Here is a 19,219-nt window from a genome sequence, read left to right as displayed (position 1 = left end):
AAACTTTCAATGTTTTTGATAATTGCTCTTGAACAAGAGAAACACTGAACAGAATGTATCCACCTGCATGTACAAAGTTAATTTGCTGTTAATGAGAATTTATAAATTAATTAGTACATGTGGTCTTATTAACTACAATTTTCCATCTGCAATGTCAAGCTTCCCTACTATTCACTTCTAAATATGACTAAAATTAAACCAAGATTATTCATGATTAATATCTCTCAAAAGAAAGTAAAACAAACTCATATATACTATTTGATCAAAATGGTATTGCCATTTGCTTTTTTTTAAAAAAACAACAAATGTAAAGCCATTTAAAAGTAAGTGTTCTAAGCGTCTCCTGAGTTGGGGAATTCAATGTTTTATAAATTAGAATGGCTTAAAAAAAAGAGATTATAAAGTGGTATAACAATCCTGTCATAAATTCTTTCCAAGATACTAATTAAGGTTTTATGGGCATATTAATTTATTCTTACATCTGTGCCAATTTGAGTTTTAGCAATAAATTATAAGACACTATTTTTGACATTCTGGGGTCATTCTAATTAAGATTGTATCCACAGCTTCACAAGAAGACACAGTGCATTAGCTTAAGTGAGCAAGGGATATTCTTAAATAAAGTACTTTACGAAGGTCAGCAATATACATCTATATTTGTTGGATGGAAAAAAACAACATTAGCAAAAATAAAAGCACTTGAAATGTTGATTTTTTTTTTTTTTAAACTAGAAATTACTGGAACTAAAATGAAAACATAGTTCATGATTAATATTATTTGGCTTTATACTTAAACACAAGCTGCATACACTCAAACCCACTGTTTTAAGAAAACTCCCATGAAATATTTAAAACTGAACCCTTCCTGCTATTAATCACGACTAAATTCACTTCTATGGAACTCTGAGGTATAGCTAACCTAATTATCAATACTAGTTTTTAGAGGACTGAGAATACATCTGAAAACTGTTGGTGGGAAGCAGGGAAAGATTTTGCCAGTGTATTGAGAGTTATTGTTTCCTATAATCTCTTCTATCATGAGACTTGTAAGTGTAAGAACCCTGTTGCTTGCAATTTTTAAGGGCTTTGTGTGAAATAACAAGAAAAAAATAGCATGCACTCATTTAAGTTCCATATTACTTCTCCTACAGCTCTCTACAGCAGGTTTTCAAATCATTTAGGGGCAACACAAAGCCCCAAACAGTTTTATATTTTGAATTTTTAAAGCTTATAGTAATGTGTAACTACAATAGCTAAATGACAAACACACACAAACTCCTTTTACTAACACACCTGTGAAACAGCAAGACAAAAATCTTACACTTCAACCCCAGAATCTAGAAGTTGCCATTTTATATGAGAAATGTTGATCTGTTTGCCTTCCTTTTCTTTCTCATACAAAAAAGAAAGCTTAATTCAGAGTTTGGTGGAGAGTTTGTCTGCTGTACCTTCATATCCTTATAAAGAAGCAAGTTTCCTTCCCGTAACACAAAATAACGGTCTTGAAATTTGTTTCCAGACAGCAGTTTTGATGGTTCCTCCTTGTACTTGAGATTGCCTGCTTTCACACTACCTTTCTCATTTTTCTCTACCAAGAAAAAAAAGCATTTTGTTAGAAGATTTTACAACAGCAGAAGTTCCTAGTTCTTAAGTATTACTGTTTATCAAAAAAACTAAAATTACATTGGTAAAGTTAATTCGGTATTATGCTACATATATGTATAAAAATAATGAAATTAATTATATATGGATACACATAAATATAAACTATGTATCACATTTCAATACATATTCTATATTAATATATATTATATATTCATAAGAAAGGCATTCTTAATCATAAACACAATTATTATTTTAATTACTGGTGGGAAAAAAGTCTTCTCTGTTTCACTTCTATGATAACATGGAAAGAATCTACCAACAAACTTTAATTCAAAGAATGTTTGCAGCATAGAATGTGCCATTAAGCCCAAGAGTATGACATGGATACTTTTAATTTCTATGCTTAAGAGGGGCAAAACATTTCAATAAAGACCTCATTTTGTCATGAGTCTGTCTGGATTTTTTTTATTTGTGTTAAAATACACACAAAACTCACATATATTCGGTAAAATTAATAAAAAACTCAAACAAAATACCACCTCTCACATAAAACCAAACAGTAACGTTGCAGTCAGCTTTATAAAGCTTTATGTAACTTTGTTCTGAGGAAGTTCTTATTTAAAAAAGAAGAATACCAGAGCTATCAAAGGCTTTCAGTGTTAAGGACTAGATTTCTCAGTACATTCTCAGCAATTTAAAATCCTAAATAAAATTATTCAAGGAAGTATTACTAGTACATATAAACTACTGCACCACCATTTCTAGGCATTTTTAGGTTTCCTATTCTGCTCAATATACATACATTTTTTCACTACTCTATCAGCTTTTCCCAGTAAGTACACTTCCCCAGCAAAAACTTCTGACCGCTAATTACAGTCATTGCCATGCTGCTATGACTCATGCATATAAACTGAAACTTAAACTAAAATGGCACTTTAATAGTTAAAATGAGGAAGAACAAAGGAAAAGATAAACTGACTTTATGACAGAACCGAGAATTCAGCAGAATTCTGAAGAATTCTTTACTCCCTGAGGTAAACAGTGCTGGAAGCAGACTGCAGACATGAGAGTGGAGTAGGAAGACAGGAGATGTAGCCTTCTCCTCTATTCCACTCAATACCATTTCACCTTGAAGCGGGACCCAGACTAACAGGGTTATAATTCCTTTATCCCCAAACACTACAAGCCTACTGCTTATGCCATATGTTGGCTTTCAACACCTGCTTTCTTTAGCTAAGTGTAGGTACTTCCCATAAGTCATTTATTTATTTGGGAAATACTGAACCAACTTGTTTAGGCATCACAGAATGATACCACTAGCTTTTATACGATATTAGTTTCAGGATAAGAAATAAAGCCGTGATGTAAAAGGGGTATATGGTGTATTGAAAATCTCATCCTTACCCAAGTACTCAACTGGGTTTTTCAATAAAACTCCACTTAGACTTTGAACATCTGATATCAAAATTCTATTATTAAGAAGCAGCACATGATAAAAATACCAAAAAATAAGAATCTAAAGCCAGAATCAATACATTTTGACAATTAAAATCAGAATTTACTTAGATGTCCTCACTTATAAGTGCAAATACACATGCACAGTTTAAAAAAAAAACTAATGTAGTCTCTCTTTGCCAATAAGAATTTTTATTTCATGTTCACAATAGAATATGAATTCTTATCCACACAATCACAAGTGCTTTTATATTTTTTTTTCATTTTTTTTTAAACCATACAAAATGAGGGTAGCAGGGCACTTAATGAGAGTAGCAGGATACTTCCACATCTACACCAAACTGAAAGATATTAAATTTCTGCACACAGCTCTCAACGTGGCAAAAACTCATCCTAATCTTCACAGCACTCCTATAGCAGCAAATCTGTCAAACACTTTAGACTTACAAAGATCTTAGAAAAGCCTGAAGGAGGAAAAAAAAATTCTCTAAACTGATAATATTCTATATTCTTTAGAAGCCAGCATTTCATGAAGTAAGTCTAAAATAATCAGGATATGTCCTAATCAGAATGTATTTTTCAGACACAAACTTTACAAAACATGCTAAAATTGCTAGAATTTTCAACTAGGCGGTAGGTGCACTTAATCTATGCAGGATTGATCCATCTATGGTTTAAAAGCGTGCATTTCAAAGAATATCTGAATAATAGCCCCTGTTCTCAGAAATCAATACTTACCACTCAAATTATACAACACTGTACTAGAAAAATTTCAAGGATCTATACACATACACTTTAAAGTAAATTTAACAAATAAATAATATTTTGTTTTGTAACAAATTAAACTTTAATATGACAAAATTTTACGTAAGGAGAAGAAAAAGGGGCTTGAAATAGAAATAAGCTGTCCTGAGTACCTCTTACACCAAAATACAATGCACACTTTGCTCTACTGAACACCACTTGAAAGAGCACTTCTGCAAGAAGCATGAAAAGCTATGGAATAAATTGTCAGGAATGAGTAACTAAAGATCTGGAATAAAGTAGAAAACTCACCACAGATTTAATGAAACATATCAATACAAATAAACTAACCCTTTTTTCCTTGAAAAGGAAAGTTGATTTCTATATGAGAGAAAACATACATCTAGACCTCAATACAAGGGTTTGGATCATAGAATCACAGAACAGTCTGAGTTGGAAGGGACACGCCAGGATCATAGAGTCCAGCTCTTGAGTGAATCCCCCAAACAGGGATTGAACTCACAACCTTGGTGTTACTAGCAACCTGCTCCTCTAAACAACTGAGCTCATCTCAGTTGCAGAACACAAGTAGTTTAAAATGGACAAGATAAGTGTAAAAATTAAGAATGTACTATGTATAAGTGTCATAGGTAAGCAAAGCATAGTCCCAGAAGTGATGTTCTTGCAAAGGGGTGCTTACAGCTTCCTCTGTGACCTGACAGAACCTATCAGCTGGCCAGTTTGAATATGGACAATTCTTTAAGCCACTTAAAGTTGTGACCGCCTCTGTGATACACACTTAAGAACAGCAAACCCTGAGGCAGAGGCTCTCTCTCATTTCCAGTGCTGGGACAGGTGGCTGCGGGCCCCGTGTGGGGGCCAGTGGGCCGGGCCCAGGCCCTGCTCGGGCCAGGCCGGGCTGGGCCACGGCCATCCTGGAGTCGATGGACCTGTTCCACCCGCGGAACACCCCCACAGCCTTGCCGTGGGCAGCCGGAGCGGAGCAGCTCCGCTCCCCCCCTCTCCACTTCGATAAGCCACATTCCAGCTGCAAGGCCGAGGTGAGATTAACCCTTTTAGTGCTGTGAAGAGCTGAAAACCTGAGGGAAGAGAAAGAGGAGATGCTTAAAGCTGAAATTCTGTTGTGAAGCTATGATATATCAGAGTATCTCGCTGTAATTTCATGAAGATATGGGGGGTGGAGTGTTCAACTCGTAAGCAAAAGCACCTGCGCTGAGATAGGCAGATGCTGATGCAGCTGTAATTTCATGAGAAGTTTGGACAGGGAGAGATGGAAGCGATGAGGACTTTTGCTCCAAATGGGAAAAGAGAAAACCTCAGTTCCTAGAGATGCTCCCAGAGATGGGTGAAGAGAACTTTTGTTTCTGAACGGCTCAACCTTAAAATTGTACCCCAAAAAACTTCAAGAGTGGACCCTCGAAAGCAGCTGTGGGAAAAGCTGCAAGTTGGGGGAAGGGACTCACATGCAAGCAGAGAGACTCCTCTTCCTAAATTGACTGAACAATATTTGGAAGTGGGTGGCTGTCTCGTTGTGATAATGTGTTCATAGCATGGGCAAGAGAGACTCCTCTTCCTAAATGGACTGAACAAGGTTATTATGGAAGTGGTAAACAGACTGAACATCTTAAGGGTTGTCTTTTTACATTGTCAGTGGGAGAAGGGAGGAAGGTGGGGGGAGGAGGAGAGTTCTGAAGGTGTGGTATGATTTATTTTTTCTTCTTTTAGGTCTGTTAATAAACTTCTTTATATTCTTTCAAGTTTGGTGCCTGCTTTGAGTTTCTCCTAATTCTTATCTCACAGAAGGTAAACAGTAATGAGTATCTTGGACCAAACCACTACAATAAGGAACATGGGAAAAGTTGCACTGACAGAGAAGACTGTGATAAATTGCCAAGATGAAATGAGGTTCAATATTGAACCAACATTATTTCAAACAACATTAAAGATTCAGGAAGAAAAAGGAGAAAAGTGCTGAGAACAAAAAGCTCTCAGGTAATATTAAGAGAAAAAAAAATGTCAGGAATATAATAATTTAGTCTTTAAGATTATTACATAAATCAGGGCAGCAGTGAATATTCATGGCATTAAATTATAAACATTATATGATCACAGTCCTATTCATTTTACTGCAAAGTAGGAGGACATCCATCCACCCAGTTGCCCATTTGTACAGGCTGAATCCATTGTTAAAAAACATACTTCAAATCATAGTGGTTGGACATCTGGCCTCAGCCCTATTACTCAGTGACAAGGAGTTACCCACATATAGAGTGCAAAAGACAGAAAAGATTGAGGTCTCCCTTTCTTCCTTCAAGCTAGCAGTTACTTCTTGTGCACTTTGAGATGGAGAGCCCCACCATAACGATAAGTGCCTTGTATGCTAAACACTGGGAACATCCCTTCCCCAATGACCTCAGTCTGTTTAGTTTCTCATTCTGACATTGTCTAGTGATGGATTCACAAGATTACTCTGCCATGTGAAGTTTGCAGACATCAACACTAAGTCTGCAATATAGCAGAGGTTTTCCTTTTCAAACCACTGAGAAAACCAATATCATTTATTTAATAAGGTTTTAATTATTTTAAAACAAACATAAAAAGCATCTATAAATGTAAACAGTCAAAAGACAGTGTGTCTAGATTAAGATCAAACTGAATGGAACTGATGCAAACAATTCCTGTGATGGGTTGGGAGAATAAATGGATGTAAAATCTAGGAGACAGGAAGGAGTGCAAATAGCAGTAGATCTCTCCTTTACTACATTTTGTTAAGTTGACACTAGCCTGATCCTTATGTGTTTCTTACAGCAGTGATTCTCAAAATCCTTATGATCCATTCCCTTTTCTGATTATACCTCAACACATACCCAGTGAGGTGATGGGAGTTCATATATCAAGCTTTTAATGAAGTAGGCCATTTCTCTCTATTCATGACCTGCTATCACACATTTAGAGAAAGTGAAACTCAACCATAAAAGTCATGAACAGCACACTTGTTCAGGTTCATTTACATCTGTGAAATATGCTTTTACAGAAATAAAGCATGGTGAAAGAAGGCTATTATTTTCAGAAGAATAAGCAAAATAGCGTAAGTTTTACTTCTTCAAATCAAGATAAGACATACAGAATGGAAAGATTAACATTTACATGTATGAGAAAGAGAGGAAAAGATATATATATTTGAATGAGCCATTAGATAAAATAATATGAACATTAAACCAGGCATCATGTGTTAAGATCACACATCATACAGTGATAGCACACAGAATTTCAGCTGCTTGAAAACAGGATATATTTATTGAACATCTAAACTTCCACTTCTCGCAAAGCAGATACTGCATATTACATAGGAGACTTAAAGCCAGTATTATATGGGGGAAAAAAAAGAAAATATAGACTGGGGCAACATGTAAACTGTATATTTTCACTACGTATTTGATCTATATTTTAGGTGTCAGTTCCCTTTTAAAGGCCACATATTCTCCAAGGTATTCAGTTGCTTGAGTATGTAATTCAAATGAGTATGTCACCTGGGATGGGGCAACCTTGGATGTACAGACAGACTGGGGAATGAGATGCTGGAGAGCAACACTGTGGAAAAGGACCTGAGGTTCCTGGTCAACAGAAAGTGGAATTTGAGTTAGCAGTGCCCTGGGAGCCAGGAGGGACAGCCATGTCCTGAGGGGGCATCAGGCACAGCATCACCAGCCAGTCAAGGGAGGGGATTGTCCCGCTCTGCTCTGTGCTGGGGCAGCCTCACCTTGAATATTGTGTGCAGTTTTGGGCACCACAGTATAAGAAGGATCTAAAGCTGTTAGAAAGTGTTCAAAGGAGGGCAAAAAAAAGGTGAAGGGCCTTGACGGGAAGCCTTCAAGTATGAGGAGGGGCTGAAGGCACTTGGTCTGTTCAGCCTGGAGGAGACTGAGGAGAGATCTCATTGCAGTCAAAAACTTCCTCATGAGGGGAAGCAAAGGGGTAAATAAACACATCTTTTCTCTGTGGTGACCAATGTCAGGATAAGAGAATGGTCTAAAGTTGTGTAAGGGAAGTTTAGGTTGGATTCAGGAAATATTCCCCCAGAGGCTGGCTAGGCACTGGAAGAGGGTCCCCAGGGAAGTGGTCGCAGCACCAGTCTGAGAGTTCAAGAAGCATTTGGACAATGCTATCAGGCACAGGGTGTGACTCCTGGGGCTGTCCTGGAGTTGGGCAGGAGTTGGACTTTGATGATCCTTCTGGGCACCCTCCAACTCAGAATATTCTGTGATTCTGTAAAATTAGCTTTGCAGTTTGGAGGCATTGAATTAGATAATATAAATTGTTATTAGTATACCATAATTATATAAATATATACAAATGTTATGTTTTAGATAAAAGAGCAGTTTCAAGCTTCACAGCAGAAATTCACAAAGTGTGAACTGACTGCAGAATTTCTGTACATTTTTATATTCCAATGGAAGAGCTTACAGTCTGTAGAAACAAACATCCAGAATTCTGGTTTTGTAGGAAGTCAGCACAACCCTCTGTAAATCTGTAACTTTTATGAAGTAGCAGTAATTTAGATGTTTTGGGGCACTTTTCTCCACTGAAACAGCTACAAAACAACTGCCATCCTCATGTCTCTATGTAAAATAACTAACTAAATAAAAAAGTTACATACCACTGTAGAGATTCATCATGTCTGCTGTTAGGAATCTCTTTATTATTAGATATGCAGTGCCAGGCTCTGGTAGTGAACTCCAGTGAAGAACTTGTTCTAGTACATTCTCTGTATAATGCAGAGGACGTTCTAAAAAATGCCGAAGAAACAAAACACAAAAAACCCGAATTAAAATAAAAGATAAAACCCAACAACATTGCAGGCCCTCACAAATTACATTTGCTTGTACACAATGTCTCATTGACTTTGAGCTATAGAAGAAAAACACTGCTTTTAAAATAAGACAATTAGGCACTTCATTGACAATACCTTTGTTGGTAGGATTTGCACAGGTAATGAATATAAAATTAAACAAGCAGTAGCCAAATGTATTGTTATATTTTTAATGTAAAAACACTAAAGCACTGCTTTCAAACTAAATACAAAAGTTAGGACCTATTACAGGGCATGTCTAAATACGATCAAACAGCTGAGGCCTTCAGCTATACTGTGCCTTATTGGCCTATGCTGAATATACAAAAGAAACATCATAGCTACCAATTCTGTGCAATGAAAGAGCCAAAGAATTTGGAGTGACAACAGTGAAAAAAAATCCCTCCAACTGGTATGGATTATACTGTCTGCTATTGATCAAAGCAGACTGAAACAGACTCCTGGTTTTTAAGTTATTTTTACTAGAGGGGAGAAGCACATGGTCTTACTAGGTCTTCTCCCTGTTGCTGTCATTAGGGAATTTGCAAACTTGCACCTGCATATTTCAATCTTGTACAAAAAGTGCAGCAAGATTAAACCACCAACAGATGAAGGCATGACTAGACTGTATGTGTGCACTCCAAAACTTCAGATCCTCAAACACACATCCAGGATGGATGATAGGCATCATTCATCCTAGAAGAGAAACTCTGAGACCTAGCACAGAACTGAAAAATTGCAGTGATAAGAAAGTCCAGCCAGTACTCCATACAAACCCCAGTTCACATTCCAAATGAAGGTAGAAAAAAATCTTGCAAGTAGTCCCTAAATCTGCATTACCAGATCCAGCAGAAATCTGAGTATGACATGAACAGCACAGCCTGAGGCAACACTGATGTGTATGGGGGAAGACACACTCACACCCCTGAAGGCTTTCACCTGCTCAGCAGCGAGCACCTGCTGTAATTCGTGAACCCATAAAAGCCTTAACAATGGCTTTGTGGGTTCAAATGTTATTTTATCTCCAAAGAGAGATTTTTCCAAAAGATCTCAGTTCCCATTTGCATACCAATATATGTGGGTCAGGCCTTGAGAAGAGCTGGGTATGGCTCCTGAAAAGTGACACCTCTGTGACATTGTCATGTTGGATCACACAGTCTAGCTGTGTCCCTTGAGTACTGAAGGGCAAAGTATGCAGCCATAATCTCATTTTTCACTCCTGCTATGGTAGATGAATATGAAATGTCAACAGCTGCTTTGGGACTGTCCAGCACTACAGTCTAGCAGAATGCATTTTCTAGAACACCTGAACACTAGAGCCTCAGAAAGCAGCAGCCACAAATAACACATTTAAGTGACAGAAAAAATCCACTGCTGTTTTGGGATGCAAAAATATCTACATTACCCATAGAGTTGTGATACCACCTATATTAAGACTTCATTATTCAGACATGACACCAAAAGAATACCACTGTAGATAGCAGCTCAAGTCCTACTTTATAACACCATTTTGTTTTAAGTGGTCAAACTTCTAAATTTTTGGGAAACTGTGGACTTCGATGTGATAAACACTTGAAGCCTTTATGCAAGAGAGAAAACCCACTTTAAGGAGAAGAACTTTACAAATCAAAGGCAGGAGACTGGCAAATCATCACGTCTTCTTAGAACACCAGCACTCCCACAGCAAACACCTACTGGTTTATTTATAGTTACATTTAAGACCATCTGTCATCATAATCCATGGTACGTAATCTATCCATGGTACATAAATCATCACGCCGAAAACCATTAGCTATTTTACTGGTAACACACCTCATTTACAAACTATCCATCAATCACATATTACTAAAAAAAATATATATACACCCTATTTTGTAAAAGCATATGGTATTAAATATTTTGCATTAGGTTAGATAAAATCATCAATTATTGCAACTTTTCTATATGCAAATAATTTAGCTGATTTTTTAATATTGCAGTTTTAGTATTTTGAACAGCAAGCAGTCAACACACATTCAATTACCCTTTCTTTCACTCAGGTTAAATATGCTAAACCAGTCATTTTCACCTTAAACAACATTAACTATTAGTAGAAAATTACTTTCTAGAAAATACAATTCTAATTTTCTTGCCTTCTCAGGGGTTGTTTTCATGACAGTGTATCTCAAAAAGTAAAGTAAGTCATATAAAAATTCAGGATTGAGTGTAACAAGCACAACACCACCATGCACTGGACAGGTAGCAGACTGCAGCAGGAAAAAGAGCAGAAAATTAATTTTTATCAGAAAGACACTGTGATTACTGGTGTACATTTGAAACAAATACACAACCTTTTTTTTGTCATTATGTGTCAGAATCTCAAACAATCTGTAAATGCCTCAGATGGTATTTGTCAAATGACACTAGTAGAATCAACTTGCAGTAGCAAAGACTCAAGTAGCGTTTTAGTTCTTCATTGTCACATTTGGACCAAAGACTGCATAGAACTAATTTTCTCTGTATTCCCACCCTCTGCAAATGTGCTCGATTCAGCCATAGGACCACAGGAGTCTACCTGAGTCAATGTTTCCTACTACAACAGTATTTTTATTTTGAAACAATAATTCACGTGTTTTGATGCACCGATTCTTCCGGAAAGGGGTCCATGAAGCAGATATTTCATCAACACAGTCTCTACTGACAGGAGTCAGGTGATGAAGTAGGACTTAATTTAGTCTGCTTTTTGCTTGGTTGTTATAAAACACTGGTATACCATTTCCACTTTGTATTGGAAACTCTTCTTTCAGTAGGATATACTCTAATCTCTTGCCTGTATTTATTGTGTTATGTAGGGCCTGTAGTGTCTCACTCCTAGCTTAATTTTGCTTGTCTTCCATAGTCATTAGCTCCGACAACATTTCTATACCCCACTAAAATATTAGCTGTTGCACCAAAATAACTCAAGAAGCTCTTGTGGGGTCTATCTTTTTATTTACTTTTATGTTCTCTTGGCCATATCAGCTTTAGTTTTCACGTTCCTGTAAGCATCATATATCAAGTTTAAGAAAATAAAATTCCATTTTTTTCCATTATTCAGTCAAAAGAAATATGATTTGTATTGTACTTGTAGGAATTATCAGGACTCTTCTAAAGATAACAAATGCTGGCATTCTTTGTCAGTTGTCATCCACATCTATGAATCTGGAAATGAACTCTGTATCACAACTCTATACAGGATCACCAACAGATTGCAAGATGTGGAGAGGGCTCAGGATAATTTATTTCAAGTTGAAAGGGAGAATACGCTTCCATTCTAGTTTTTTATACTGCCAAGCTCAAGACTGAGTACATAAGGAATATTAGTAAAACTGAAGGAATTATTGTAAGCACATCTGAAAATCAAGTACAACAAAACTATTCAAACAATATTAGAGCAATTATTTAGTAATCTTATTTTGTTGACTTTCTTTTTTCCTTGACTTGAGAATAGGTATCTTCACTATAGAAATAAAAAAGCCCACAGTCCCCCTCTAACATGAGAAGAGTTAAGAGCAGCAACTTACAAGGAAATGCAAATAGATGTTGCATATTTCTGACCCCACACATTCTTCAAAAATCAGATTACCTTAGGGAATATTCATCAAGATACGTTTTAATTTTAAAAATCCCTATTACTTTACGTTATTTTAGGTATCTCTAACAATAGAAATGCTCCAGCATTTTAAACATACTCCAGCATGTATAAAGCATTCCCAATGATAAAACCTCTTTACAGTTCACAAATATTGTGACCATGTGACATTTGCTTTTGTTGGCAGCAGAACTATATTTCAAACAAATTTTTCAATATTCTGCAAGATACACTGTAATGCCACTTGCCATAAACACAGAATTACACACTTTATGCCTCCTTTTTTAACCTTCATACATTAAACATTTGACTAAATAAAATATAAAAGATCCTTTCTCCTAAGTATTACATGTATTTTCTCATTTAATGTTTTGAAAAGCTTTATTGCTTATAAAATCAAGTGCTGACATTCTAATGAAAATAGGGTTTTCCACTAAGACTTATCAGTAAGGCCTACTTTTCTATAGCTGATGATTAATGAACTGTGAAGCACTGTAATATAAAGAACATCTTCTGAACCCCTAATTTATAAGGGGTTTACAACAATTTATCCTGTTATTTCTGGAAAAGTGTAGAAAGAGATCATGCAGATGCCACAACAACCAAATGTAAAACATTGTCATGAAGGCTAATTTTTTTTTGTTTCCATTAAGTCTTTAACTATGCTTTTGATTATATTAAGTATTGAAAAATTAAAATAATAAAAGCTGATTGACATGCATAAATTGAAGTGTCACTAACCTAATTCTCCATTTTCAAGTACTTCAAAAGCAGCCCAGATATCATCTTTGCTGGGAATAATGTTTTTGATTCCTAAAACATCATTAGTTAATTCCTCTGCTTCCATCAAAGGTGATACCTGTAATACAAATTGAGTCAGGTTATTAAACATATCAATTTCTGATTTCTGATATATTTTTTCAACGTCTTCCTCCCTGCAATTGCCTTAAGGCACAAAAAAAAAAAAAAAAAAAAAAAGGCAACAAAAAGGCAGCAGCAACTATATGAGTTGGAAACCCATAAAGTATCTATCAGATTCCAGCAGGCTTTCCTTATTTTGTTCCATGAGATTGAAGTTATATTTTTAAGCTGACTGTTAACTTTGTAGCTTTGAATTCCTTTTCTCTACCCCAAAAAATACGGAAAAACAAGCGCCTTGATATATTTTCTTGGGTGTGGGAAGATAAATATCAGAGAAGGACCTTTTTCTTGTATCTTAGCAACGTGTATTTCCATTTTTATGCCTGTTTTACAAAGCATGTCTTTTAGCATATGTGTATCTATGTATACCACATACCCCATATATGTACAAACAAGTGTCTGAGAGTCATATTATGAACAGAACCAAAAGGAAACCAAACCAGAGAGGTATAATAAAAAATAACAGAACACTGCTACAGGAAGATCCAGGTGTTTAAAATACACTATTAAATAAAAAGCTCAAAAATGTCTATTATAGTTAATAACAAGTGTTTCTTAACACTCAAAGAAAGAAGAAAGCCACAGACAAAAAGAAAGGAGGAATGTTGTTTTAATGGCCTGTACTATTAAATAGATCCAGTATTCATTGGGTACTTATTAATGTTCTTATGCATTGCACACAGAGTTGGGAGAATTTATATGGCTGTATACTACAGTAAAACTAAAGCAGGACATCTCCCCTTTAAAATGGTATCTTTTTTTTTAATTTTTCTTTAAAATGGAAAAATGCTTAATAATCAGTCTTTACATAATTTAAGCAACAAAGCAAATTCAAAAACAAAATCTTTAAAAGAATAGTCATAAACATAAATTCATACTTTGATTGTGCACTTCTATAAAAACATGTATTAAAATAAATTTGATATAGTTCAAGAAAAAGTGCTTCACAAAATCACTGTATCATTTTTATACACTAACCCTGATTATAATACTACAGTCTGGCTCCTTCTTTTCCACATAAACTTCAATAAGCAAATCTCCAGCCTGGGAAACCTAAAATGAAACAATTAAAAAAAATTAGATCATCTTAAAAGCATTCTGAGTTTCCTTTTAAATAAAGAAAATACAATTTTTCCTTTTTATTTAACTGGTGTAAGGAAAAAAAAACTCTATTCACAGATTCAGGAGAAAAATCCTGTATAAATCCTGAATCAAACCCTGAATAAATCCAACAGAATCATATCAAACAAAATGAACATAATTTATAAATATACATTCAAGAGCAGGAAAACTAAGGGAGACATGAATTAAGTGAAATCTTAACTTTACGTTTAAGACGTGAATGTACCTCAGTATCTTAAACTGCCAGAACCCTAACTCTGATTTGGAGGTTTGTCAGGCTCACTTCAGAATCAAAACAGATTAGTAGAATTTAAAATAATGAAAAAGGATTGTAACACCAAACTGACTTAGTTAAAAGTGAGATGAAAAATTACAAATTACAGAGTATTTCAGCCACATAGCCATATGTACATACCAAGAAAATAAAAATTCATTACTACAAATACCACATTTATGATTCTTTATCACAATGAAAACTTGTCATTACATAATTAAAGAAGGAATTAAAACAAATGCTCTTGATATCAACCTCTGTTAAATATATCTCTTCAAATTTGCTGGAGAAAAGGCTAAACGTTACACGCTATGCTAATGTGGAACAATCAGATAAACCAAATGTATGACATATATAATAGTTTCATATACTCAACACTAACAAATGTTATTTAAGGATGTCTAACAACATAAAACTTAGAAATTAGAAAGTCAGTAAATCCAACATTTTGTGATCATGAGAAAAAATATGATTTATGAGAAGGAATGTAATATTTTCCATTGTGACTAGGTTTGCTCATCTATGGCAATAAAATTATACTAATGGGTGAGAAATTATTTTTCTAAAGTTAAAAATGTCTCACATTTTGCCTGCTCTAATTCCCTTTTAGTACAGTTGTAAGCATCTTCAAAAGATTGCAATTCATCTCAGTCCAGTACCAAAAAGTATTTTCTAAAAAAAACTACAGTGATGATCAGAGCATAGGAAGAAAAATTAAGGCAGAATCAGGGACCTATCAGGAAGTGCACCTATATTGCCTATATTTTAATAGGCAAATATAAAGATTAATAATCAAATTAACACTATGATAACAATTTGCGTGTTCATTTTTGAGAATGGTATTGACAGTGATGCTACTTATTTATATATTACTACAAACAGAGGAAGAGGTTAAGAAAAGCATATAGAAACATATATATACACACATATATATAAGCAGCTGAGCTTTGGGATACATTTTGACCAATTTACAGAAGCTAAGATTACATTTCTATGGAAAAATAAACGGCTGTGCTGAATTCTAAAGAACATTAACATTCTGAAAAACAGCAACTTTTAAGTTAGTTTAGCCTTTGAGAATAGAAAACTAATGGAAACATTTGTGAGGAAAAACATTACAAAACTACTTTGAAGAAAGCTGCTTAATTATAGTGGCACAGACTCAAAAAAGCTCATTTAGTTATAAAATTTGCTTTTCAGATGATATTACAGAAAAAGGTTGGAAATAAGAATGAAGCTGACACGATTTCCACTGGGCTTATGTAAACAACCGTATGGAGAGAAAATGTGAAGTAAATTGCTGCAACAGCTGGCATAAGTATATGGTGGACAGAAAATGAAAAGCGACTAATGAAGTGCCACCTGGAATAGAACTTCAGTGACATTTCACACAGTTCACACAGTTCACATGTGAACTTTGAGTAATTCAGCAGAAATTTGGTTCAGTTGTTCTCTGAACATTCTGCATCACCAGAGATAATAGTACTGAGGTAACCTACATATTCCAAAGTATTAACTATCTACATCGCTCATTTTCCCACATATGTACACACATTTTGATGCAATGATATCAGACTGTCAGTTATTCAATGTAAAGAATTCTTGCAATTCTTAATTTGGCTTGAGGCCAAAGTTGCCAATTACCCATAATGCTTACACGATTACAGTGATGCTGCTACATCATTCAATTGCACCACATCATGAGTTTTAACAGTAACTGGAAGCCTTTTGGAAACTGCCGTGGAGAACTGATGAGGCTGGTTGAGCAAGGACATGAGCTGAGCCACTGTCTCACACCTAGCTCAAGAATGACTTGGCAACTGTGCAGTGCCTGAGATGATGCTGTCTCAGTGATGAACAGGACAGCGCCCACACCTATGCATAGAGATGTTAAGACCTCACTCCCTCTTACCCATGCCTAACTGGATAAACCTGGTCCTTTGAGGAGGAGATAAGACATTGGTTGCAACATGCTGCAGGCGAAGGTCAGATGGCCTTTACTGATGCCTCAGCTGGATGGAAGCGGAAGCAATGTTGAAGTGTCATGGTTCTGTTCTGGTTTTGATTCAACCATGGGTGCTATAACAGCATGACCAAGGTATCCAAACTCATTTATAAACTAAAAAATACACCAATATGAAAATGAGAACGTGGCTGCCCCACCATCTATGATGGCAGCAACATGTAACCAGTTATATTTGAATACAGTCTCACCTCCACTTCTAAAAGTACAAATGTGATCTCTGGAATTCTCCATTTAAGAGGACAGGAATACAAGCCCTCTTCAGGGACAAGGTGACAGGTTTGCTTCTCTCTCCTCCCCAAAGCACGGGTACCTCTCTGGTAAGATTTGCACCTCTGACTATATCAGAGCATACCTGAGTGGCTCTAAGCTTATATAATAGACATAATAGATATAATAGACAAGTTAAAATTAGTACAAAGCTGGGTTTGTTAATTTAGCTTGAACTGCAAATTTAGCTTAGTTAATCACTGGCTAGCCTTATTATATTTAGTGCTGGCGCAGTAAGTGCATTTATTAGCAGCAATTTTGAACCTGTATTTCTGTTGCTTCAAGAAAGCATATAATTCATGAATCCATGATCCATGAAAGTTCTAAACCTGGTAAAATGTGAAGTGTAGCCATCCATAAAATCTAGTACTTTGAAATTACGGGTAATATGCACTATATACTCATGACAGAAGTTATAATTGTAAATTGTAACAGAGAGGAAGGTCAATCTCTTTCTAAAGTACTTAGTGTTAATCCAGGTCTGGCTCTATGTATTTCCCCTGCAAAGCCTACTGACGACACCACACATAGTTAGAGAAATGCTGAATTCTTCTAGAGAAACAGTTATACATAAAATCTCTAAACACCCTCGTAACCACCTTAGAAGGAGCTTCTTTAATCAGCAGGCTTCAGGCAGTAAATATTTTGAAATACTATGAAGCACTCCCTTCTGCACATCAGTGCATTTCATATGTTGTGTGCATATGGAGTTTCAGAAAAATGTTCGTAGTCGCAATCAAATTGTCACAAACACCAGTCAGGCACCTCAGGACTTCATTCCTTAATTGCTATTTCAAGGGCAATAGGTTGACATAACAGAGGGAATGCAGTCCTCATCCTCATTACAGTCCTCATTACAGGTTCCCAGAGTAGCTTGGAAAATGTTAATAGTATAATAAACTTTGAAAAGCACTTTTTTTATTTTGTTCCAAAACCACAGAAAAGAATGAATGAAGTGGTGATTGGCAGACATCTTGGCCACAGCGATCTCAAAGTGATCAATTTTAAAATCTGTGTTGACAGGAGGAAAAGCAGCAGTAAAATTTCAGCTCTGGACACGAGGGGAGCAGACTTCAGACTGCTCAGGGAACTGGTAAGTAAAGTCCCCAGGGAAGATGTTTTTGCAGGTGCTGGGGTCTATCAGTGCTGGTCACTTTTTAAACATCACCTCCTAGGGGCAGAGCAACAGGCAGCGAGGATAACTGCAACATGCATAAGACAGCGAGGCCCGTGGAAAAATAGGGACCGATTCTTGGTAGATGTTTCAGGGATGTTTATTTCCCAGCCACACGGCCAGGGACTGCCCCAGAACTGCTGCAATCATGGGACCAGCAGGGTCCTCCCCTGGGCAGGGGAACACAAAACAACCAATGGGGAACGGGATTCAGCAGGGAGCAGGGAAACCCCGCGCCTCTACCCCAGGGCCCCCCTCCCCCCGGACCCCACGCCAGGGGGGAGGAACCCCAACAGCAATTCCCAAATGTTGGAAGTCACGCAGGTGGGGCAGAAGGCTGGCTTGGCTGAACAGAGATCCTCTCTTGGAAATAAGGCAATAAAGGAAGGTGTATGCCCAATGGAAGCAAGAACAGGTGACATGGGAAGAATACAGAGATGCTGCTTGCCACTGTAGGGAGGAAATTCGTGCATCTGGAGTTGAAGCTGGCCAGAACTGTGGGGGTCTATAAAATGGAGTTTTTTCAAGTAAATTAATGGCAACAGTCAATGTAAAAGTAACATCAGCCCATTGCAGGATGAGAAGGATCACCTCACAAACAGGGACATGGACAAGGCAGAGATGTTTAATGCATTCTTTGCCTCTGTCTTCAACACAGATGATGGACAAAAGGGGTCTCAGTGCCCTGCTGGAAGACCATGACTGTGAGAATGACCAATTCCAGTAAACCCTGAAATTGTGCAGAATCTGCTGCTCCAGTTGTATCCCTACAAATATATGGTGCCCAATGGGATTTATCTGAGAATCCTCAAAGAGCTGGCTGATGTCATCACAAAGCCTCTCTTGATGATTTTTGAGCAGTCTTGGGAATACAGAGAGGTCCCAGCTGACTGGAAGCTAGTGAATACTGTCACAATTTTCAAGAGCAAGGAGGAGGACCCCAGTAGCTACAGGCCTGTCACTCTTGTTTTAGTGCCCAGTAAAAGCAGGGAGATTATTCTGAAAGGTATTGACAACACCTGGAGGACAACGCAGTCATTGGTTACAGCCAGCACAGTTTCATGAGAGGAAAGTTCTGCTTGTCAAACCTGATTTCATTCTACAACAGGGTAACCCACCTAGTTCATCTAGGAAGGCCAGGTGATGTAATC

The 19,219-nt window shown here is 36.6% G+C and overlaps 1 protein-coding gene across 1 annotated transcript in view; it reads right to left on the bottom strand.

Annotated features, from left to right (window-relative positions):
* The window catches only part of ARAP2 (ArfGAP with RhoGAP domain, ankyrin repeat and PH domain 2), a 124,408-nt gene that overhangs the window by 17,121 nt on the left and 88,068 nt on the right, over positions 1-19,219 (bottom strand). Inside the window, exons 25-28 of the mRNA XM_069014304.1 lie at positions 14,184-14,258; positions 13,026-13,143; positions 8,483-8,611; positions 1,449-1,588 (exon numbers count right to left, since the gene is read on the bottom strand). Of these exons, the coding sequence (XP_068870405.1) occupies positions 1,449-1,588; positions 8,483-8,611; positions 13,026-13,143; positions 14,184-14,258 (462 nt within the window). The remainder of the gene's footprint in view (positions 1-1,448; positions 1,589-8,482; positions 8,612-13,025; positions 13,144-14,183; positions 14,259-19,219) is intronic.

This window comes from Aphelocoma coerulescens, chromosome 4, assembly GCF_041296385.1.
Source record: "Aphelocoma coerulescens isolate FSJ_1873_10779 chromosome 4, UR_Acoe_1.0, whole genome shotgun sequence".
In the NCBI taxonomy this organism is placed as follows: Eukaryota; Metazoa; Chordata; class Aves; order Passeriformes; family Corvidae; genus Aphelocoma; species Aphelocoma coerulescens.
This window is presented reverse-complemented; position numbering and strand designations above follow the sequence as displayed.